General features: G+C 32.7%; 1 protein-coding gene across 4 annotated transcripts in view; it reads right to left on the bottom strand.

Moving 5' to 3' along the window:
* LOC111003402 (alpha-1,3-mannosyl-glycoprotein 4-beta-N-acetylglucosaminyltransferase A) overlaps positions 1-25,177 on the bottom strand; it is a 46,232-nt gene that overhangs the window by 10,787 nt on the left and 10,268 nt on the right. For 2 of the 4 annotated variants that reach the window (XM_022273880.2, XM_022273878.2), the window contains exons 2-5: positions 12,945-13,070; positions 6,919-7,031; positions 4,940-5,042; positions 842-1,050 (exon numbers count right to left, since the gene is read on the bottom strand). In XM_022273880.2, coding sequence (XP_022129572.2) covers positions 842-1,050; positions 4,940-5,042; positions 6,919-7,031; positions 12,945-13,065 — 546 coding nt within the window. In that variant the 5' untranslated portion in view covers positions 13,066-13,070. Of the gene's footprint in view, positions 1-841; positions 1,051-4,939; positions 5,043-6,918; positions 7,032-12,944; positions 13,071-14,142; positions 14,325-25,177 lie in introns of those variants that run through there. The other 2 variants (XM_022273881.2, XM_022273879.2) reach the window with 2 other exon arrangements.

Genomic DNA, 25,177 nt, shown 5'->3' on the forward strand with positions numbered 1-25,177 from the left:
GATTAAGATTAACATACAACGACTATGATTCTACAGCGTTGACTGGGACTGGAATTTGAGCGTATGGACCAAGATCGGGCAGTAACCTTGATGGCCGGAAATCTTTCACAGTCCGTTTCACAAGGAATTTTCTTTTGCAAACTAGCGAAACGTGGAAACGACACTCGTTAGGGGACTTCCCTCCCGATACGATACGATCCCCAACTATTCAAAATTCTAACGTACTCCTCCCTCAAAGGCCGGCGTTTTGGGCGTCCCGCATGCTCGTATGTCCCTCTATTAGGTATTTAAAAAAAAGTAAATTAAGCCGGCCAAGTTGTCAGATATTAGTAGCACTGCCCAGGATCCGCTGGATCAATAGAGGGAAGAAGAAGAAAAGAAACTGAATTAACGGGAGGTTGCACATAACAGGGACAGTAAAACTACTACGGATACTCTTTTTCACTGGATATAGGTAACAGACATATATATATAGGTCCCTGTGGATCAAGAGGACCAAGATATTATGACAAATTTCCGGAGTAGTTGTTGCCCGGGCCCGGCGGGAGACGCCAACCCTCCATGTTAATAATGTCCCTTTTTAGGAAAGGGGAGAATTCGACACTTCCCTGCTGCTTAGCCACTCCGTCACAAATCTGCCTGATTGCGTGCGTGATAGGCTAGGATGTAGGGGTCCCACCTTTTATATAAAAAAAAAGAGGACCAAGAGACTTAGTAGCCGCCACTGAAGGACACCTGCGAGGAAGGAAGACGTGCGTCAACGCCGGCATGTCCTTGAATATCGCTATGGGTACCACTAAGCATTAGGACATAAACCTTGAAGAGAATCAAACGGACTTACCGTCAAGGATGTCATGAGGTATGACTCCTTATCTCGCTTTACAGTTGGTATTCCTATAACATTCTTGACGAATCCACGGTTCCCATTCATGTGGAAGGCTGGACGTAGACTTGCAGGATCGTTCATCAGATGAGGCAGAAGTTGGAAAACGAAAACGGTCTTCATCGAGGCTAGTTCTTTGGAGCGCACCCCTAGCGAGAGCATGGTGTCTGTGGACAAAATTAATAATATAATAGTTGACTTGTGCTTTTGGGAAGGATGGTTAAATAAATCTAGTGTTGTGAAACAAAGGGTACTGCATAGTGCATAGTGAATTGTAGGAATTGAAGTGTGTGAAATATTGTAGGAAATTACAAAATGTGGCGCGCAGAAAGTTTGTTTCGATACCAGAGACCATAGAACAACTAATTCAATTCAAAAGTTGTCAGAAAAACGAAGACTTAGTATGAAAGACGTTACTGCAGCAGCATTTGGAACAAAATAAAAGCATTGTTCGAATACGTTTAGTAATTATTACTAAAGATGTAAAAAAACTGACTACATATTGACGAATATAGTACCTATAGGAAAAGGAGACGCAACTATCGTAAAGTTGTTGTATCGTATTTTTAATCTGTTTCAATTGAGAATTTACGGCTCTTTTCCTTCATAGAATTGATGGAAATTATTTTATAGCATATCGCCATGATGCCATCAACTATCTGCGCGTTGTGTGACGTATATATGTTTTATGTACATTAGCATGTATAGGAGGGTATAAAAATGTTACCTTAAAAGTTACCTGTGTAATTTTCCTGTCCATTACATAAGGATATCATGTGAGGATGTCGAGAGCTTGGAATATTATATATCATAAGTCTGGCAGTTGTTATATATATGTTCAGATACACGTTAAACGAAATGCTGTTTGGTGCTGGATAACGATCTTTAATCGTTTAATATATAAGCTTATTACAAACATATTTGTGGTAGTGCTATCAAAAGCTAACGTGGCTAAGGGTTCATAAATCTTAGTGATACTGCAATACAAGAATAGTCGACCTTTTTGGATATTTATTTATTTATTTTATTTATTTACACTTCGTTGCTAAAGAAATACAAATAACACAAAATATATAAATTACAAGGGATGCAACGGGCGGCCTTATCGCTAACAAGCTATTACCGGAAACGAGAATGTTTTACAATTTCTGAGTGTGTCGAAATCTCTCATTTTGGCAACAATTCTGCGATGATTGGTTTCGTTTACATTCCTAATTAAATATATATATGTAACTTAACGAATACGATATATAACCCTCGACAATCACAAATAGTATCTCTTCCCATCTTCGTGGAACCAACAACAGTTCTGGTGCGGCTTGTGATGCGGCTGAAAAAGCTAAAGCCAAATACAGGGGTCTAGGCTCTGAATATGATTTTGTCTCATTCGGTGTCGAGGCCCTTGGTGTCCCTTGATCCGTGGGGTCCTAGCGCTATACCTAAGGCTTTTTAGGGAAATATCAAAAAGGTTAGTCGACATCACAGGAGAACGAAGAGCTGGCAGCTATCTCGGACAAAGAATTAGACTAGCTATTCAAAGGGGGAACGCTGCCAGTATCTTTGGAACCATGCCTAAAGGGACTCCTTTTAATAATATATTTTAACTATTAAATTTTAAGGTATTCTTAATTGGGTTGTGGAGTTTGAGTCCTGAACCTTTTAATAATAAATATATCAATAACTGGATCAGCTATATGTAAAAAATAGGATACGGGGAATTATTTTAATCCTAACTTATCTTAACAGCACAATTTAGAATTAGACACTTAGTGTTTCTTATCATAATTATCAATAAGTTATATCCATATCTCTATCAACCGATAATAAAAATGATTCAACATATTATAATAAAAACAAAACTTTATCCCTCTTGCCGATAAAATGCCTAACTACTTACCTTAGCACTTTGCAAGTTGCAACCGAATTCTATCGATAAAGTTCATAAATTTTACAAACCGATAATTATTTTTTTCACAATCTTTAATTTCACATTATAATTGCGTTAGACATCTGAAGTGACCTAAAATTTCCCGCTTTATATCTTATGATACGCGCTGATATTTTCCGACAGTTAACGATCTTCTCGGCTTAAAGGCCTGTATTCACTTTGATTAGTGATTAGTGCTGGTGATTAGTGTTTAGGAGAAAACAAGTGTGGACTGTGACTGAGAGTGCAGGTGATTAGTTGTCTGTTGTCGTAGTAACGTGATTCGAAGCGGGTTTCACTATTGCGATTGAACTGCGAGTAGCTGTCAGAACATGTCATTTTATTGTTTAGCGTCAGATTTACTTAACAGGGCTACTAAACAAGAATTGGACTGTACTTGCACTACACACCTGCACTAATCATCCTTAATTACTAATCACTTGCATTTAATCAAACTGAATACAGCCCTTTAACCACTAGCTTGTCACAGTCACGGTCAGTTTTTAGACAATTCGAGAATCATCCCTTTAGGTTAAAAGGGAAATTACACCATCCTACCATCATCTGACACCCATTATCAATTAAGATCGATCAAAAAATTACCAGTCTTCCCAATCCGGTCATACTACAGCGACACTTTTATTCGCATTGTGTACGAGGAACACGGGTCGACAAGTAAAATAAATCCTTTTCTTCGTTTAAGGCTGAACTGAAACTGAAATTCACTGATCCCATATTGTTTTGAGCATGGGCTGTTAATAAAAAGTCATGTTCGCACGGAGGAATTTTTGCCTTACATTCGGGGCCGTTAGTTTGTATCAGCTTTTCCGTTAAAGTTACACAGAGGGGCCATTTTACGAAGTTGAATTGTAGAATTTCAGTATTCAATTCAGTAATAGTTATACCATTGAAACAGAACGCTAACAAAACTGTTAATAAGTATATTGTTAGCATCGTTTTTAAGTATTAACTATCAATAAATTATATCGGAATATGTATTCCATTAGAACTTAATGTATCAAAGTTGTGCCATCCTTGGAATTTCATATTATATTTTAATATATAATAGCCCCGTTTCTTAAAAAATAAATCAGTCCCATTGCACCGGTTTAACTTACGTCTTTTCATCGCAGAATTGACACAATACTCAATTATAGAGACGAATGAAGGTTAAAAAAAGCGCAGTGCTAAATGTGCTGAATACAACGTTTTAATTTAACATTACCACCACACACACCACATCTACTTATTAGTATTAGCCAAGGAAAAGGCTAGTATATAAGTATATAACAAAATATAAATATATCCGATCCCTTAAATGACGATCTCTCTGATCCTTCCAAATATCGCCTATTCGCTATAACCTCCTTCTTCTCCAAAACAATGGCAACTCTTATGAACGGGCAGCTCTAGAGATAATCAGTGGGACACCAGCTGATTAACGATGATCAGTACGGCTCGATTAGCACATAGGTAGCCAGAGACAATTAAGTTGGCGGTCAGTTTGGATATACCAAAAGCCTTCGACCAGGTGTAGCACAGAGCACTTCTTTTGAAGCTTTCTAGCTGATCGAAGCATCGACGTCGTCATCGATACGACGATAGCACAGGCGATACTCTTTACAGTTGCCATGTATGTATTTCACGGGCAGCTGTCGATCACCGGAGCTTGATAGTGAAGTCAAAAGTCTAGTCGCCAATTAGTTCGATAAAATACATTTCCGCTAACAAAACACCTTTGTCGCTACTCCTCCATTCTTAGACGCTTTGGCCATCATACCAAATGTTCAGAGAACTTGTTTAGATTAATACCTGCACCTGAGTTTCATTATCGTCAAAGCAGAATGCGAAATACACGTAGCACCTCGACGTGCGTCGTTCCACAACTGATTCCACCACTATTTGAAACCCATTGATAACATGACAATGATTTCCGAACCAATTCGACTTACGATCCTTCAAGAAAACAGCGTAAACCGGCAACGCGCTTTCTGCCTTCTGGCATTGTGTGTCTATGGACGGCATCACTTATCATGTGAGCCTTCTGCCCGTTACCCCCCGATTCAAATTAAACAGCTCTCAGTTGGACTTTATGGTTAAAATAAAAAATAATGCAACTTTTATCATACCCGAGTTGTTAAGCAGAGTTGTAACGTCCGGGTTATTTGTATTTTGGTTATCATTAACAGTTGGACGCTGTGAAACATTGATGGAAGTGGTTCCGATTTTGTGCTGGAAAAAAGATTTAAAATAATTGTAAAAATACTGACAGTGAAAAATTATTAGAAAATATAAATAAAACAAAACAAACAATGACGTCAAACTGACATGATATATGATTAAACTGATATGATAATGAATTTAAATATGATTAACGATTAAGTTAGTTCCTTAAGGAACAGTGGCGAATCTTTATCATCAAAATACGCTCACCAGGACCAGTTAGACAGCATGTTAGAAACGCAGTCGCCAGTTTTTATAACCAAATGCAGTGTTTCTACGTTATCTACTGTTAATGCAAAATATTTAAAGAAAAAACACGCACATTTTTTTACGGATTAAAGTTATGTATTATTGTATTTAAAGTGTTTTTCTTTAAATGTGTAATAGTTATGTTAATAAAAGACAATACTATAATGCGAAATATTTTTAAATACCAAGCAAGCAATGCACAGAAAACAAGTTACAGAACTGTGTTGAACAGAATACTCCCAAAAGTTAGACATTGTTTAATATTAAGAAGTTTGCTTCAACTATAGATAAGCCGATCTACAAGTGAACGCTTGTTGCAGTAAGTTTATCATATGTTTGACGTAAACTAAACTTAGGCGGGTGAATGAACAACGTTTCCGTAACTTATTAATTAAAAATATAATAAACTTTTAATAAAACGTAAAATATAGTACAGTTCCATAATAAACTCCTGCGCAACCTGATTTATCATTATCTTTATTTATATATATTGGCCTTGGCCAAGGGAACGAAGTATTAAAGCATTATTACAACTGTTTAAATGTATTTTTCATTTTTGTATTTCTTAGGTGATGTATAAATATAATTTTTTTAGTAAAACATTTTATTATTACAAAACACGATTTCTTCTTTTGTTTCACGTGTTCTACGGCGATATTGTGCACAATGTTAGTAATACTCGTTTACCTAATCTAACTTAACTGGAAAAGATCACAACAGCCATAAAAATAGATTCGAATTCTGTCACAATCATAAAAGTGCCACAAGCAAAAAAAAAAAAAATTAAGACTCGTAATAATATATCTCAGTTTGTCGAAACTCAGGTCATAATATTTTTGCGAAGAGAGGTGACATATCGTTCTACGTTCCAATATTTCGTCAAAGTATGACGTTCGTCGTCGTATTGTGTTATTACGGTATCGTCAACAGTGAAACAATCATAAAACGCTTTGCTCTTAAGTCTAAATAATTTAATAATGTATTAAAAATTTCATTTGATATATATTTGTAAATGGTTATAGAGAAAATTATTTTTGCTTTGAATTATACAATTTATATTAATAATTTGTTTAACTATATACAACAATGCCCTGCCATTCTGCTCAGGTCTTCAGGTAATTAATTTTAACTAGCATTCCAAGTATTCCAGGAACTGTACTGTGACTCAGGAACTGTACCATGTTATTCCTTTTTTCCTTCAAAGCATTTCTAATTGCTTTGCATGCAGCGTAAATCTATACTAAAATCTATGCTGAAGTGCGGGCTACTCTCAAGAAGTGTTAGTACGAAGTGAGAATAATTTTAACGTCGGATAGCCCAGGTGCGTCCTAATGCTGGTGGAATAAATTAACTTTAATAAACCTAGAGTTTTCTTGCGACTGTTAGACACTCCTGGCTCCGCTATAACTGTTAAAATAATGACAAACGCATAATTTTCGAAAATTTAACAATGGAAATGTCTCATGTATTTAATAAAGTTAAAAAATAAGCGGTAGGTCTATACATGCTGTTTATATGCCAGTAAATTGTGATTATGAATATTTAATGAAAATGTTAAGAAGAAATACGAATAAGAAAAAAATATATAGAAAATCCAACCTTCACCACTTGCCTTCATATATCAAAATTCATTTACCTCCAAATTAATTATATCCTCCTGACGAGCCCTGTATAAGGATTCCAAAAATTTAAGATGGGTTTGCATTTCAGCTATTTGAGTATGGACCTGGAACTCGTGAGGTATCCGGGCTGTAATAAGGTTTTAAATTAACTAACTTATAACGTCGTCATCTCTTAACTGACTTCAAACGTTTACGTGTAATATGCTTGTTATTAGATAATAATTGAGTAGGATACTTAGGTTTTAGCGGATTTTTGGAGGAGGCTTTCACCTACAGAGGAGTTTTATAGAATGAAGAATAATAGTTAAATATACTGTCGGACTCATAAACTGCATCAAACTTCAAGATTAATTTGAAATGTTTTTTTTTAATAAGTATAAAAATTTTTTAGATTCATTTATATAAATATGGAGAAACTGTCCATATTTATATAAATGAAGTAAAATTTATTCGTAGTATCTGATTTGCGTGTTGTTGAACATTGATTCTTATTGATTTTTTATTTCCTTCACATTTGAATTATATATATATGAACAGTACTTTTAGAAGAATGGGACAATATTCCGTAAGATGTTTTAATAACCATAATCAAATCTATGTGGAACTTATTATAATCTTGCACAAAGCATGTGTCTATCGTTAAAACCAATTTTCTTTAAATTTCTTTTTTTATTTAAAAAAGTTTTAAAGTCATTTCCAGTACACAAACTTAAACATAAGGATATGACCCTTCGCTCTCAATCAACACTCAACAATCTGTGTAGAAAGTTTGCATACTTGGTTAAAATAATAATTATTTCAAAGTCGTTTTTTACTTTGATGCAGTTTATGAGTCCGTTGTGGGTTAAGGAAAAACTACCACAAGTAAATTTAGGATACAAACTTATTTACTAACAAAACTAATAATTGTATGTAAGTAAATTAACTTCATCTATCTTCTTGTTGTATAAGCTGGAAGAATTTCATTTTATTTTATTTTTCTTTATTTAGGTTTTAATGTGTGCTAAAAATTTGTTATAATTTTCGGAAACAATCTCCATATTCTTAATGATTTGTCATATTGGTTTAGTTTTGAAGGCTCTTAGCAATTAGCATAGTAGTCATAGTAATCGGATTTCAAAACACTCAAGTCAATGAAAATATAAAATTTGTTTATATGACTTCGAAAACATATTTAATTAATTCTGACATGTGTCAAAGGTCTTTGAGCAAATGTCAATAGTGTTTACAGAACCATTTTATTAATTATCATTCTGTGTAATAAACAGAAGCTTCAATATAGTACTGAAATTGTATTTTATATTGAAACGTCGAATTACACCTGTAATTTTGATAGATTTTCACTGTAATTGCATATTCTATATTAAATTCTGTGTCCGACTGGGTGAATTCAATTTTGACAGCAGATGAATAGATTTCCTATCTATATGAGCATTTAACGCTCTCATAGCGAGATTAGATGTTGTGACACCTGGCACAGTAGTGTGATCCCACATATTAATATTTACAACAAAAATATTTGTATTTGCGCAAATTTTAGATTTTTCAACAGATATTTCAGTTAATATTTTGAACTTCATCTATTTGATTACGAATCCCGTTGGATACCACTCAATTCAAAGTCAAATAATTTGACGCCGTAATCGTTGAGATTAGAACATGGTGGAGCTTTGACATACATAAAAATATGCAAGAAAATCCTTCGCTTTTTTAGTCTTTTATTGTAGTAAAATTAATTTATTTGTAATAATAAATATTGAAATACAAATTATTTCTGCCAGACATTACGTCGGAAAAATCTGGTTAGAAATGAAAATTAACCGAGAAAGCCAAATTTTGGATATTCTGTAGGGCTAGAAAAGCTTTAGTTCAAATTGTCGACCAAAATAACCTTGTGCAATTTCCGCCATCTTGAAAAAAAGGTTAGATTCAGTTTTTTCATCATAACTTGGTTCCCCGTTCAGATTTTAAATTTTTTGAACGATACTTTTTTGTTGCGATCTATAATTAAGGTTCTATACATTTTTCACGTATCGATCAATCGATCGTTATCGAGATTTCGATTTAAAAAAAAATTTGGGGAAAAAATTGTTTTTCGCTGTTTCCTTATTTATCGTCAAAGATATCGAAAAAAACTGAATTTAACCCTTTTTCGAGATGGCGGAAATTGCACAAGGTTATTTTGGTCGACAATTTCTAAGCGCTCCCTACGTAATATCCAAAAATTGGCTTTCTCGGTTCATTTTCATTTCCAAATGTATATAATGACTGGACTATTTCGGTTACAGCAAATTTTGTTTTCTAATTTTTTATTATTATAATCACTATGAAGGATTTACACAAGGTGTATTGGTTTCAGTTCTTTGCAAACATTTAAGTAAAACAAAAAATCTTGGCGATTTAAAAGTCTCGGAGACTGACTGCCATCGTCTACCTTAGACCATTTAAGAACTAGTAGTAAATTTATATTTAGACGCATTCAATAGTTTATTGACGTTCACAAGTGTACATGCTGAGAATTAATGATATATTTAATTCCTAACGTCACACGCTATTTAAGGAACGGTTCCTAATTATGGTCTGTCTGTATTTTTGTAAGATCTTTTATATAAGATTATATTTATAGATTTAACACATGCACTAAAAAATCGAAATAGCTTTATAATATTATCAATATTTTTATTTTGGTTAGATATTTCAGTTGTTTCATTTGTAAGAAAATTTTAATAATTATTTTACAATTTCTATATTATTTACAAGGGCAAGAAAAGAAACTATCTACAATGCACTACTGAATAAAACAATTGCGCCAGATCCTTTTATCTTCAGAGTTTTCTGTTCCTTAAAGTGTTTATTTTAATATGTTGGTGATCGGCCCTTTCAAATACAGAATTCACACACCATCGACTTTCTAAGGCATGGCTATGTTTCATTACTCACATCCATTAGTACCCAGCAGTAATTCCAAGGCAACCTCACATTTGAGAGATGCACGCTTAATGCACAAGGCTAACACTGTACAAGATAACCAAATACCCAACATAAATAAAGAGATGTTGAGAGGAAGTATTAATTAATTGCAACTCACAGTAATGGAATAGAGTTGCGTTGTGTGCTTATGCCTTCCAACTAACTAGCTAACAATTAATTGAAAGGTTTAAGTTTTAGATAAATTATATCCTCGCAAAATAAATTAATAAAATTAATTTTAATTTTATTGATGCACCGACGTTTGAGAGCTAATGGCTTTACAAAGGATTTGTAATCCGATTTATAACTTATTATCGTTGTAATAACAGAAGTAAATTAATCTTCTGTAGCCCAATATTTGCGGTTTTTTAAATCAATTATATGGGTTTGATTTGGATTAACGTTTCGAAATATTATAATTATATTTTTACTTTGATACTGTTATAGCAAGGTAACACTGAAATTTTTTAGAAAATGAAAAACGGCATAATGAAGAAAGTTGCCAATCCTTTTATTGTTTTTTGAAGTCATCTCCATTCCGTCTCTACACATCGTCACATTCAACGAAACCACTGAGAAAAGTACTGGGAATGGAATTTTATCTTTAGTTCTTGGGAAAGTTAAAACATTTTCAGTGTTATCGACGTAATAAACCATGTATCCAAAATTGTCATTTTTCTGACTCCAAAATGCACTTTAAAGTGTTTAAAAAGAGTACTTCTTATTTCAATTGGTCTTGTATTATAAAAAAACAATTATATTCACTAAGTGTTAAATAGTATAGCTTTTGTTAGGCTTACTTTTGGAAGTTATGTTACAGAATCCATAGTTATCATTTCTTTATATAATGAAGTTGGATGTATATTTGTTATATACACACGTTTGTTTTTGGCTACGACATTAAACATATGTCGAATATTATATTCCTTGCACCGCGCGAGACTTAGAAAAAAGAGTTGTATTTGAATACTTTGAGATCGGTTTTAAATGCTCATACATCCGTAAGTAAGGACGGACGCTACTACTAAACTACTATTAACTCTTAAATTAATATTTGCAGATTATTTTGACTGGAAGTAACGTGATCTACAGAAAAATATTTACTCAAGCTTATCTCTTAGTAAAATTTTGTGTTTTAAATACACATTTTTTTCGACTAAATGCATAAATGAAGTCACGTATTCAGGCTGCGATCTGTATGTCAAGCCTTTGTTTGTCTATCAGTGCCATTGAAATCCAACACCGAACCATACACATCTATGACAGCATGTTTGTGTGGGCCTTAAACAATACACTGCAATTAACTGGAAACATTAGCTTCGGCATATCCACAAAGATACAATAGGTCCATTAGCAAACCTTGAAAAAGGATCTTAATAATAAGATAATTAGCTCACCTTCAGTTCATTACGAGTAAGGTATCAGATGTCCCATTAAAAAAAAACAATGCGAAATGGGGCTAATGGCAAAAGCAACAGAAATGTGTAGCATGAAAATATGAAACTGGAAATATGAAATAAAAGGTGGATAGACCATATTAAGAATATCAGCTGCTTGTGCGATATAGGCAATGGCAGAGACTTGCAAAACACAGACAGGAATGGCGGGATTTGGAGGAGGAATTTGCCAGAGAAGGGCATACAAATATCTTAAAGAATGAGATTATAGAAATATAAATGTGTTAAGCGTAAAAGTATTTGAAATAAATGCTTTTACTATAAAATCATCTTTTCTGGGCGAAGGTTTTCGGCTGAATTTTCTTATAAATTTACTAAGAAGAGTATACGTAATACGTCTATGAGGGTTAAAATCTCAACCATATTATACATTTTTATGTACATAGAAGTACGGTTTCTCAATTTGCAATAATTAATGTCCTATAGTTTCGTAGGACCAATTATTACTATCAAATCTAAATACATATTTAATTCTTTAAACACTATCTTCTATCCACATTAAGACTCAAAAAGTTCTGCACCGATCGAGCTGAAATTTTAGCATGGTATATAATCTGCATCAAGGATTATTTTTATCTATTTAAAACAGTTTTCTTACGATGAGCTGTATACCAATGACCACGCCATCTGCCGGAAGCGAGGAAAACAACAACCACAATACTAATGGTGCAGTCACATGAGAAACAATAGTCGTTAGCAATTACATTGTTTATTTACAAAAAACTATGCATCTGATTCTGATTATTATACAATCTGAATTTTCACTTAAGAACTTTTGTGTGATCGTGTCACAATGTGCCACAGCGATGCGTGGCAGGATACAGCTAGTACTATAATATATCATAGTGATCGATAACAAAGTTCATAAAATCCAACGGGAATAGTTAATGTACATAATTGAGCGAATGGCTAATCATTATTTTAATAAACCCCTTTTGACGGGCTTCACCATTATATCAATTTTCGATAAATTCTTGAAATTGACTTTCCAAAGAGTCGATTTAATTTGTCATCGAATGACGAGAACCAATTCTTCTAATATTCGTAAATCTGGTTCGTTTCGACGTTGTGTACGTAAGTTGCATATCCAAAACTCTTTTGTTTTACGAAATACAGTATTTCATTACAAGTATTAAAACATTCAATAAAGTCTTCAGCAAATACATGTTGAGGTGAATAGCAATATAATATTCTGTTTTTCAATGTTGTATTATTTCCAAAACCCGTTTATTGAACACGAAATCGTTCATGAAAATGCTATTTGAATATTGAATACAATCAATAAAACGATATAATCCATAAGCTTATAAATTTTATATATTCAAAAGAAAGAACAAAAGAGGACTTACATAATAAATATTTTTTTTAATTATTCTCTGTGCTCTCAAATAATTTTCATTAAAACATTCATTTTATTTTTTATGGTTAGCGTGATAAATATACATATTGTGTAACAATTTTGTGTAAATACTTATTTATTAAATAATTCCGCCTTAAGCTGGTTTAAATAGAAAGAAACGACAGTTCTCTTGCACTGTCTTAGGTTGACTCATCTACGATACTTTTGTTTGGTAAATATAAGTGCAACTGCGTTTAGGTAAAGGTATACTTACAATATCCAGATGTAACTATTCCGATAGTACAAAGAGTCCCAGCAAGCAACAGAAGTATGCATACTAGGAGCCTCTTTCTTGGCAGGTGGCAACAAATGCCTCGGCCGCAGCCAGGCGCCATTTTAGCTGGAACAAAAAATAAATCCCAATTAATAGGCTACAGAGTACAGACTTACGTGCAATTGTTTAACAAATATTTTTAAAACGACGTAAATTTAGGGGGCTTTACGTAATATGATTAAGATTACGATTCCCCTTAAACAAATTTGACAGTTAAATCTTTAAAATATGCCAACTCAAATCCATACCACTAATAACACTGTAATCCCAACCAGTAAATCATGATCTAATCCATTCTAATTAATTTTATTATAATGATCGTAAAGTTGTGTGTACATGAGTGAATTAATTGGTAAAAAACTTCCAATCCACCACTTATGTCATATCAATTTCACAACTGTACTTAAATTAAATACATTCCGAGTATATGTAAAATGAAATAAACGAAATCAACGTAGTATTTAAATTAATTAATGGTCAGGCAATACTCAAATAAACATCAAAGACAGAAATGTTGTAAATTGGCGAATCGCAGTACGTAACCTTTGATCAATTTTGTGATTTTAATAACGGCAGCCAATCGCTCGTGAAACTAGTGGTTCCTAGTGTTAAAATTAATAAGGTACAATGGAGCATAATTAATAAGTTTTTTTTAATTAATTCTGCTATTTTATTAATGTTCAACACTTTGAGTATTCCATAATATGATTATTAATAAAACTTAAATCTTATAAAATTAGAATGCAATCTCTTCGCTCTTTACTTTAATATGAGCATATTTGATAATCAATATAAACCAAATAAAGTAAATAATATTAAAATATACATGTATGTGTTTAAAACTAATAGCTTTTTAATTCTTTTACTGGTGGAAGTTAAAATCTAAAGTAAAAATACGATAATGGCACAGGCGAACTGTCATTTTTATACAAAGGTCTATCCACATTAAAATATACTAATCTCGGAACATTATTTAAAATAAATTTAAAATAAAAATAAAATATTTTTAGTATTTAATATATATTTGCGGAATTTTATGCAATAATAACGGGAATATCACACTTATATATTTTAAACTATGAAACATCCTAATGTTATGAGTTAATGCAAACACGTGGATTTAAACATGTGTTAATACCTAATTATTATACCACCGAATATTTTATACCGATAGAATGTGAATTGTTGCCAACACTTTTTTTTACTCGATAGGATGACACAATAACGAATCCCACATACTCCAAATTAATATAGAAAAAGCAGAATAATTCTGTCACCACAAATGTTTCACGCCAAGTTAACGTACGAATTACTGTTATCGTCTTTGCGTCTTATCAATAATCGATAACATTATCTGTACAATTGTCCACCAATCATTATGTTATCTAACATTTAACCAGTTATCGTTGATCAAACAGAACTCGAATGCGTACCAGCTGTCTTACTCGGTCAAAAACGATTTCTTGGTATTAAACACTTTATAATCGTTATATATTCAGACACACACACAATAATATTTAACATATCTAACATATATTCCATACAGTTGATAATTAATTATTAAGTGTTTAAAAAAGTAATTGTCTATATAAATGAGACTTTGTTTTGTTTGTTGGCCTACTTTTACAGAGTGAATGACACGTTGGCCTTCACCGCTGATAGAAGACCAACCCAATAGCCACCATTAGAGGTCGACTGGTCTGTGCCTATATATTTTACAGCTAAATGAGCAGAAGGGCTGACTGATCTGAACGCTTGGAGTCAATTGCCTCTGCTCATTTACAAGACACTGGTGGTAAGATCAGGAATAGGTTTGATTTTAAAGAAGTTCCCACAATATTGGTTTTCTGACTTTTGGCTGAGAGTAGATCAACCGAACCCACATCCGAACCTATCGCTTGTACAATTCAATGAACACCAACTTATCAATAGTACCCTAGCATAAATAGTTTTTAAGAAGATGTAAGACAGAGACCGATTGAGATTTAGAAATAAAGCAGTATTTGAAAACCTCTCCACCTGCATCCTTAGCCTTCTGGCATTGTGAGTCCAAGCAACATCAAAACTTTAATATATATATATATGTATATATATATATATAAGATAGATAAAACATCGAATTCGAGGCTTAAATTATTTGCACATTCAATTGTCCGCGATATAATATCAAAATCAGAATTGATACACGTTTCACATACGATTATCAGAAATTAATTTACACGCGAATTCTGCGAAATGCGGCAACAAAAGCATACTGAAACATCAGTCGTAATTCACATTGGTATCAGATCATATTCTGAATTCTTTAATAGACTTCATTGATAGACTATATTAATTTACCTTAACAGTAATCGCATGGCCAGTACTGCAATGACCATTGGCATTGTATTAAAATATTGAATATTATTTTTTAATGTCTAAAGTTATACTATGTTTAAAGTTATACGAAACAACAAAAAACAAATGTCCGTATTTGCTAAGAATTTGCTTATCGTAACAGCTTGCTCTAAAGATAGGACTAATCAAAATCCTGAGCCTTTTTTAACAAAAAAAAGTTTTGTATTATATAATTTCTTCGTAGAGATTGTTTAATTATTATCTCCGCACTATACAAAATTTGTTATAATGAATATGAATAATAAAAAATTAACATGAGGGTACCATTTCTATAATATTTATTCTAAAGGCTTTTCTTTTAAAACAGCTAAGTAATAAGAAATTGAAATGCATTTAATAATGCATTACTTTTCAATTAAGGAGTATCAAATTCATTATGGTTTGACCATAATGAAACCAAGACTGTATAAGGCAGTTTCAAAGATGCCCTGGAGACTTCCACAAGTTATAAAATGTCCCCCGGAGAACCAAGGCGAGCCGCGAACGACGTGTTTTTTGCTCTCCTTTCCTTTGATAACACATATATACTTATTAAATCTTTTATATTCTATACAGCGCATATATTTACCATTTGAGGTATGAATTCGCTGTAAATCAAACGTTTTCTTAATTTTTTTTAGAATTGTCAGACAAACATGTCAATTTGCGTCCATCTCTTGCCCAACAACCATATATGTTGAAGGAATAATTATATATAAGATTACTATGAAGAAATATTTTCTAGTTTCAAAATACCTACTCTTCATGTTACTTGAGCGTATTCAAATTCAATTTCTTAAAAATTGAATTTCAATACGTCCCTGCAGGGTGTTTGGATAAAAGGATTATAATTATCACGACAGGCCAACGACATCATCGAGATAGATTTTTTTAAATAAAATAGATTCCAGGTATATTTGCCTCCGGTTGTTTACATTTAAAGCTTTTAGATGTGAAAAAGTGTTTTGTCGTCTTTAATTAAAATAAAAATATACATTGAAATTTCTTACTAATGTTTTGAAAACAAAGCCTAATTAAAGAATTATAAAGAAAGGGTACCCTCATGTTTACTTTTTATTAATTATACATTTGTATAATTAATAAAAAGTTGTTTTACTGTGCCGTAACAATAAAGAAAAACAATCTTTGCTAATAAATTACAGGATAAGTTCCAAATAAGCTATTTAATACTTATTGGTAGGATAAACAGTATTTTTGCGTTTCACGACTGTCAGGTAGCGCGAAATTTCTTCGGAACTTTTATCTTCCGAATAATTTATGTGTTGCATAGCTATTTCGTACTTTACCCATACATTGTGAAACAGACCCTTAGGCGCCAAACTATATATCTGTTAAAGTCGAAAAGTCTCAGAATATTTTTGTTTAGCCCTGACTTTAGAGCAAACTGTAACTCTTAACAAATTAATTGTTAGTAAGTTCTTTCCTAAAATAAACTAGCTAATAATATATCCTTACATATTTTTCCTCATATATCCTTACATATTTTTCCTCATCATAAAATTAATTACCTCTACATACAAAATTGCACCCGGCCGTGTCTGCCTGGTCGTTCGAAAACCACAAGAGATGGTTTCACCACTACGTACAATTAATGTTCTATATAATATGTATTCATTTGTTAGTCCCACTTAGACTACACTATAAGCCTATGAGTGCTTTTCCTAACAAACTGTGGTCACAATGAATTATATAACATTAATAACAATTAGACAACACAAAATGCAATAAACCTAATTAGGATAGATATATCTCATTATAATACAGAAAGAAAGAAATAAAGGAAAACTTTATTAGACGCAATATACAGGATATTTAGATAAAGTAAAGTGCGCTGGCCCCCACACTAGGATTCCCTGTGTTCTTCCTTTAACATATAAACAGTATTTTACTTAATTATTTCTACACAACACATTCATATTTAAACTATTTTTGTACAAGAATATTTTTTGTAGCAGTATAGGACAGGTTAACAAGATATTGTTTGAGGTTTTTAGTAATGTGATTTTTGAAATGTAAGTGATAATTTTGTTTATAGTACAGTAGTTAAAGATGAAAGGCCATCGGAAGAAGAAAAAGCTTATTATGTTGGGGAGGTAATAATTAGTAAAAATTACTTTCCCTGAGGAACATATAATTTATTCGTTCGTTATATATACATACATAATATTAAGAAGTTGGTGTGGTGGAAACACAAACTGGACAGTTTTTTTCTGTCCACCAGGACGTCTAACATAGTTAAATAATTAGGCTTTCATACTAGATTGCTGTAATTTGTATGAATAATTGACTTTCGCTCGGACTTTCCACGATGATAATACACTCATGTTGATGTTATTCAACACTCATGCTCACGTGGCAAACTTTTTAATAGCGAGGATTATAATATAATGGTAACGCTGCTCAATTGACACCACTTAAAAACTTTAATCAGGTATACTATATCATTTGCTCTAGTTTTGCCTTAAGGCTGGTGTTTAGAAACCTTGTCAAAGTTTAAAAACATCAAAAAGTCAGACAATCTAGGAGACTCACTTTTAAAGTCTTTTATAATATTTTTTTTAAATGCACGCTTGGCTGTTCGAACCCCTACGAACGACCGGAGAAAAATAGTCCGTCAACATTGATACGTTTTATATTAAGAGCGCTTCAAACGTGTCGACAAATAAAAATATATAATTTTCTGCCTCTTTGAATTGTATTTATATTGTTTATATATAAAAAAAACAGATGAGGCAACCTGGCCACTGATGAATATAATTAGCTCTACAAATTTCTAATTACTCCCACCGAATTACTCCAAACTAAATCAATCTAAGTATAGATGAGACATAATATGCCGTTACTTTTGATTTCTACAATTCGACAATACGTAATGTTCCGTCTGATATTATTCGATAAATATGTGTACAATTAATTAAATTACAATTAGTATGAAAATTACAGTGAATCTCTGCCATGTGAACATGGCTTTGAACTAACAAAATACACGAAAAACGCATATGAAAAATTATGTCTATAAGCTAACGTAAAATAATAAAAACAGCAAATAGCTTTGCAATATCCGAGGGCTGGTTGTTTTCATAAAAACTACATCGCATTCATAAGTTCTAACAAATTCATTCCTGTTGGATTGTTTATCTTTCCTATTATTACTTAAGTTGAATAAGCCGTGTGAATCTATTCAGTTTTATACATATGCATTGGTATCATGTGGTAAGTTACAAATCACAAAATCACAAATACGTTTATTTTGGAACATAAGATCATCATGGTATCACTTATTCCACGTTATTAAATTCGAGCCTGTTGGCATCCTTGGCAAGTAACTAGACTCTTACTATGAATTATTGTACGATCGAATCCTATGCTATAACGTATTTGTTAGGTATATCATCAAAAATCGGTAAAAGAGGAAAAGACGTGTGAGCACTCCCTGCTGTTATTGCAGCAAGAAGTATTTACGGCACCTAAAAAGTGAAACGTTATTTTCTTGAAGGGCCCTAAGTCGTATCGTGTCAGAAAGAGATGGAGTGTGCTTTAAAAAGCGCTGTATTGTGGAAACGCCAGGCGTTGACATGGAAAGGATAAATTTTAGCATTTTGTCCTTAGCTGCAGGTATTAGTCCGAACAATTCTTCATAGCACTCCCCGCACTAAATGGCGTAGAAGATGCTGAGGGAACCAACATAACAACGCAAAGCCGATCAAGCCGATTAAAAAAACGAAGAAGCCGGTAGTAGGGAGCTCCTGACCAGAGGTACAGTACTTCATATTACACGAAGTCAAGTACCATTTCACCTGTCTGCCCTCAACAAGTTTTTTGGCGGCTAATTGAGCCTTACTCTACTAATGAATGCGAATCTGGACGTCGCTCGATATGACGTCACAACAACGTGAATTCTGATATTGGCTGAGGCTTTAAGGGAAGTGTCTTCAAATAATAAGACGGAGAGATTATTATTAGCGATGAACTTATGTCGGGTTAATTCAGACTAAATTAAGTTGAGCCCAGTTTACCGTCGGCAACGAACAAAAACTAGAGATTCTTCGCACAATTTCACGTACACAAACTGGAACTTTTGAGAGCTTGTGACAAACCTGAACGAAAGCTTTCCCAAACTGAACGCCAATGCCTTCCTCTAGGACTCTACAGCATCAGCCCGTCGGTGTGTGAGATCACCACTGATCGTCACTAAACAGCTGGTGCTCCTATAGGTACAGAAGAAAGAAGAGAACAAAGGGATGACGGCTATATGGCGGTACTGCTAAGGACTTGAGCGTTAACCTTTTTTTGGGATCGGATGAAATAAGACGATGTTCCTAGCGTTTGGGACAAAGCCGCGGGAGTAAGATTGCCGAAATAGATACATTATACTCGGACAGTTTATTCATGGGACGTATTCTGTCTTGATAGAACTAGGCTCTAGTTAAGTTAAGTATTATTAAATAAATAAGAGACCAATTAATAACGATCATTAAAAATGTCTAAAACTCCGTCCACAAAGTTGGTACTTAGTAAATACTGACTACGATTGTAGATAAAAATTCACCGCATATTTGTACTAGATAGTGAGTTACTTGTGATAGAGGATTGTAGATTAAGTGTTTCTGTGAATTTATTTTTGGATTCATCTTACGGATACAAAGCATAACGAAACTAAGAATAGAGTCTTGGCTGCCTTAGCATAGGGTAGTGGTAGCGCAAATGCAGAATTAATGAAGGTAATATGATTGAGTGACGATACGGTTGATCATATTTATTAAAAGAAAAACGGATGAAGTTAAAGTTTTCTAACCAGGGGTTTATTTGCATCTTTCAAATAAACAAGTCGTAGGATACCAGTACGTACTGTGTTTATTCAACAACAGATCAGATAAAGAGAATTGTATATTTTTAATGGAAGCCGCGTAAGCGAGCTGAACTTACTAAAAATATTTAATGTTTATAAACCATTCGGAAGCAACAGCGCAGGATTATCAAAGGTATCCCGTTTCCAATGCAGTCTGGGACGCTGCGGAGTTAAAATAGCTATAAACAATGTATGAACTTATGCATATCAATATTCTTTCACAACAACGAGCTAAGGTGTCCGTTTCCCCTATAGCCCGAACGCGCCAAAAGTGTTCCTTTTTCAGTGTTCCGTGTCCAACGTCTCTATTTCAGTGTGATAATTGGATTTCCATAGCAACCAGGCTGACCGATGACGTTCTACGTTAATCTGTTTATGGTTTAATCTAGGGTTAGATAACAGTATTTTATTTCTCGTTTACTTAACAATACAAAATATTATGACTTGTAAACTGTCTGGATTAAAATTTATCAACGTATAATTATTACATTAATAAATCGGACATTGACAATAGCTATAATATTGTTTTTGTAATGTTTTTGTAAATAATGTTTATATTATTTATTGTTATATCGTTTATTAAAACCTGAACATAACAAATAAATACACAGTATTTTTGTTTTAAATTTGTTTTATTTTTTGAATTGTTTTTTAGTTTGATGGTAATAAAATTTATGTTATTGAATTTCCAAGAAGTAAATGTACCTTTCCAAGAACTACTACACGAAAATACATAATAATAATGGATTAGAGGAACACAATATTTAACTTTTTTACTTCTTTTAAATATATGACTTTGCTATTATACGAATTAGTCGCGCGAAAACCGGCTTGCCTTAGACCCAAAAAGTCGACGGCGAGTGTCAGGCACAGGAGGCTGATCACCTACTTGACTATAAGAGTGACAAATGAGAAACAGAAAACAAGCTCCGACCTGAAAATTTTATAGCGTCACTTATTTATTTTAAATAAATAATTTTGCGAGTATTTAAAACAATGTGTACTTTTATTTTAGATTAGTCAGCGCTGATAATAATGTAAAAAAAATTCTGAACACAAAACATTATTTTCGAATAATAAAGAATAATAAACAATGATTATTCAGGAAAATTAGGACTAATCAAATGAAGATATTACGTTAAAGTTCACTTTTAATTCTAACGAAAGATCATTTTGAATAAGTTTTTTAAGATAAATTTCTGTTTTTCGGTTTCTTTATTCTGTTATCATGCGGTTATCAATAAATCCTCGTCTTGGCAAATATTTTAATCAATTTTTAATATCTAGGGAGGACTGGTAATCTACGATCCGTGTATTTTATTGTGTATACAAATCCTTCGGAAATATTTTATTATTTGCGTACATATCAATGATAAAGGGTTTTGCAATCATATATTAGTATAATAACTGAACGTTAAAGATCTCGATCTTAGAACAATTTATAGCGCTCCTATCCGAATAAAGTTATAGGATCTTCATACACTTTCATACATTTTAGTTTAACTTAATATATCAACTTTTTTCGGAGCGATTGAAATAAAATATAAAAAAATTTAAGTGCATTTTTTTTTCAAGACATTCTTTAGCCTTTTAACGCATATGTATTTTAGTAAATAATATAAGAATTTTAACATTTTTAACTCTCAGATCAAAAAAGTGATGAAGTAGTAGAATTCGACAGTTATTTAAATTACTGTGTAATTCTCCTTATTTTAAAGAATGTTTTAGGGATAAAATTCGTTTAAAAGGAATATATTAGCATTTCGGCTTGAACATTTGTAATAGTTGCAGTGGCCGCACTCCGTAGTCGTAAAAATCATTAATTTAATTTTTAAAATTGATTTATAACTGAAAGCGTATATTTAATTTAGATTTTTGTCAAAATATAATTAGCATATCGGAATTATCGTAGGATCTTTATTAATCGGTTGACAGTTTGCCGAATTAGCAGTGGCCGAAGTACGGAGTTGTAAAAATAATTTTTAAAATTAATTTAAAACTGAACGCGTGTCTTTAATTTAGATTTTTGTCAATATATAATTAGCATATCGGAATTATCGTAGGATCTTTATTAATCGGTTGACAGTTTGCCGAATTAGCAGTGGCCGAAGTGCGGAGTTGTAAAAATCATTTGTTTAATTTATTAAATTGATTTTCAACTGAACGCATTTATTTAATTTAGATTCTTTTCAAAATACAATTAACATTTCTGAATTATCGTAGGATTTTATTTAATCGCTTGATAGTTTGTCGATTTTCCAGTGGTCGCAGTCAAAACTTTAAATTGACTTAAATTTCAATTTTTGAAGTTGCAAAAATCATTTATTTAATTTTAAATTGATTTACTATTAATCGAGTTGCTTTAACTTAGAATTTCGTGTTATTATTACGGCACTTTTTTGTTGGCGCAATTACTTAAATGTTTAAAAGCCAAAATTTAAATGTATTATTTTGAGTATTTCATACAATTTGTACATAGACCGCAAATGTTGAATATTAAAATTAAAACAGTAATACGAGAATTCACGGGAATTTTTTTATTGATGTGTTGCCTAAAAAAGTTGCTTAATACCGAAAAACCCGTTGCTCTTTATTTTTTATATCACGTAAAATTATGAGAATATATAATAAGAAATAATTAAAAACAATAAATTATTTTTATATAAATTAATTTTTTTTCAAACAAAGAACTTACCTTTCTTGATGAAGTACTCGTACACGACACTATGCACCTATTGCACCCGAAAGGACTTGCTACCGGAGCGGTCCCAGACTAACTACCTCAGTATTTAAAAACTAAAAATGATAACTAATAGGCGCATGCGTATTATTGCAATACCGTAAATCACAGAAAAGGACTCTATGCACTAACGTTATAGTCTGATTATCCACCTGCAGCTGCTTGCCAATGAGAATTTGCATCTTATATTGCACAAATTAACTATTTTTCCATTGGGTCGTCCTATGTGTGCATAACATAACGCCTACAAACGAAACATTTCCAGGAAAATGATATGGAAGCGGTTTGAGCTGTTTCGTTATATCGAGGTTCATAATTAAATTTTAATGAGAAATTTATTATTACTCCTATATGCATATAACAATATATTTATATATTTAACTGTAATAAATAAATGAATACGTACGTAAAGAAAAAAACTTGGAGATTTAAAAGAGTGGCGGAGACTTTATTGCCAGTTCTTCTCTTGCGTTCGCCCTTAATTTGAGAACTGGCAGTAAATGTAAAATTAGAAGCATTCAATGTACCTCTATTTCCTTTTTGACTTTCATAAATGTACATTATGTTACCTACATGAATAAATTATTTTTGATTTGATTTGAATATTGGAACCGTCACCCGTTACCCCAAACTGTCATAGTTATTTGTTTCTAGGCAATACGCTTTGGATGGGCTGCCTTCAGTAAATTTAAATGTCTTATCAACGACTTCACTCCCTCTTACTAAAACGTCTTCCAACAGAGCGTCCTACCAGTGATGACTTCAGGCTCTGAGACTTTGTCAACGTCACGCTAACAAAAAGGACGTAGAAGCTTTATTGCAACGGGCAAGGGGCACATTGCCTCGGATTGTTCTTTGCCAAGAACGGATGACAGACTGGGCAAAAACGGCCTGGATTGGCCGGCCTCTAAATAGGTGGACAGATGACCTGGTGACGATGGAGGCAAGGCGTTGACAACGGGCTAAAACAATCGAACTACTTCTCAAGATAAATAATACTTTCTTCATTCCGAGCCGAGCGCCACAATAAATACTACATAGAATACATAAATCAAAATATATAATTACTATAATGAATTACATATATCAAGGACAATTAATTATTAAAAAACGAGGGTAGTTCAGACTACATATTATATGAATACGGAATTCTTCAAACTTGAAATAAATTTGAAAACACCTTTAACATGACTCAACTGGGCTGATTCAATTGCCTATCTAAAGCTCTTAGGATCCTACCTATCCTAAAAGTAACTACCGGCAGCCTTACCGCGTCACATCAAAAGTACGAAGTCTCCAGTACGAAGGCAACAGGTGGTATCCGGAATTGTATTGTAGGCTGATGTTATATTCGATTATAAAATTTTCAACACAAAGCAATTATTCCAATACGAAAACTAACAATAGTTCTTAAGTAAAGAGAACCAATTCTGAACAGCTTAATTTATTTAATCTTTTAATATAGACCACGAGGCAGGCGCGCAAGAGGTTTATCTGATCTTAAGTGATAGTGATGGACACTCCTACAATACTGCCAGAGAGCTCACAAGTGCATTAACGGCCTTTTTAGAATTGCTACGCTGTTTTCTTGATGGAAGAAAATTTTTTGTTACTCTTTTGTAAGTTTTGCAACAGTAACTAATAATTCTTAAATAATTGTTTAGGACAATGAAAATACAATCATTCATCAGTGAGCTATGTCTATGTTTTGTGATTAAAATGTTTTTTTAACGAATAACAAAGCCCGACGGAAGTTCAGATCTTTTTCGAAATTAAAAATCTACAAATGTTATCGCAAATATGCGTGGATGGTACGTGTAGAATGTTTGTGAGAAGTCATACATGATTCAGTTTCTCGTGCATTCATTCAGAGAAGTTAGTGAATGGAACTCATGCACTACATTCCCAAGAACCCATCCCGTTAAAGTAAATTTGATACTATTAGTATTTGATTGTATTAGATTAGAATCTAATACAATCATGAAGGTGTTACATTACATTGCTATTGACGACCGACGATTGACATTTAATTAAAAGTGGGCTCTTTTCTTGTCCCCAAGTTAAATTAGTTTGGAAGTATATGCCATGCTTTGAAAATGACGTTGCAAGGAACGTCGTTTTCAAAGCATGGACGTATTTTTAATATTCATTTTTTTATACATATCTAAGGGTTTTTTTAATCGTTTC

This window comes from Pieris rapae, chromosome Z, assembly GCF_905147795.1.
Source record: "Pieris rapae chromosome Z, ilPieRapa1.1, whole genome shotgun sequence".
Taxonomy (NCBI): domain Eukaryota; kingdom Metazoa; phylum Arthropoda; class Insecta; order Lepidoptera; family Pieridae; genus Pieris; species Pieris rapae.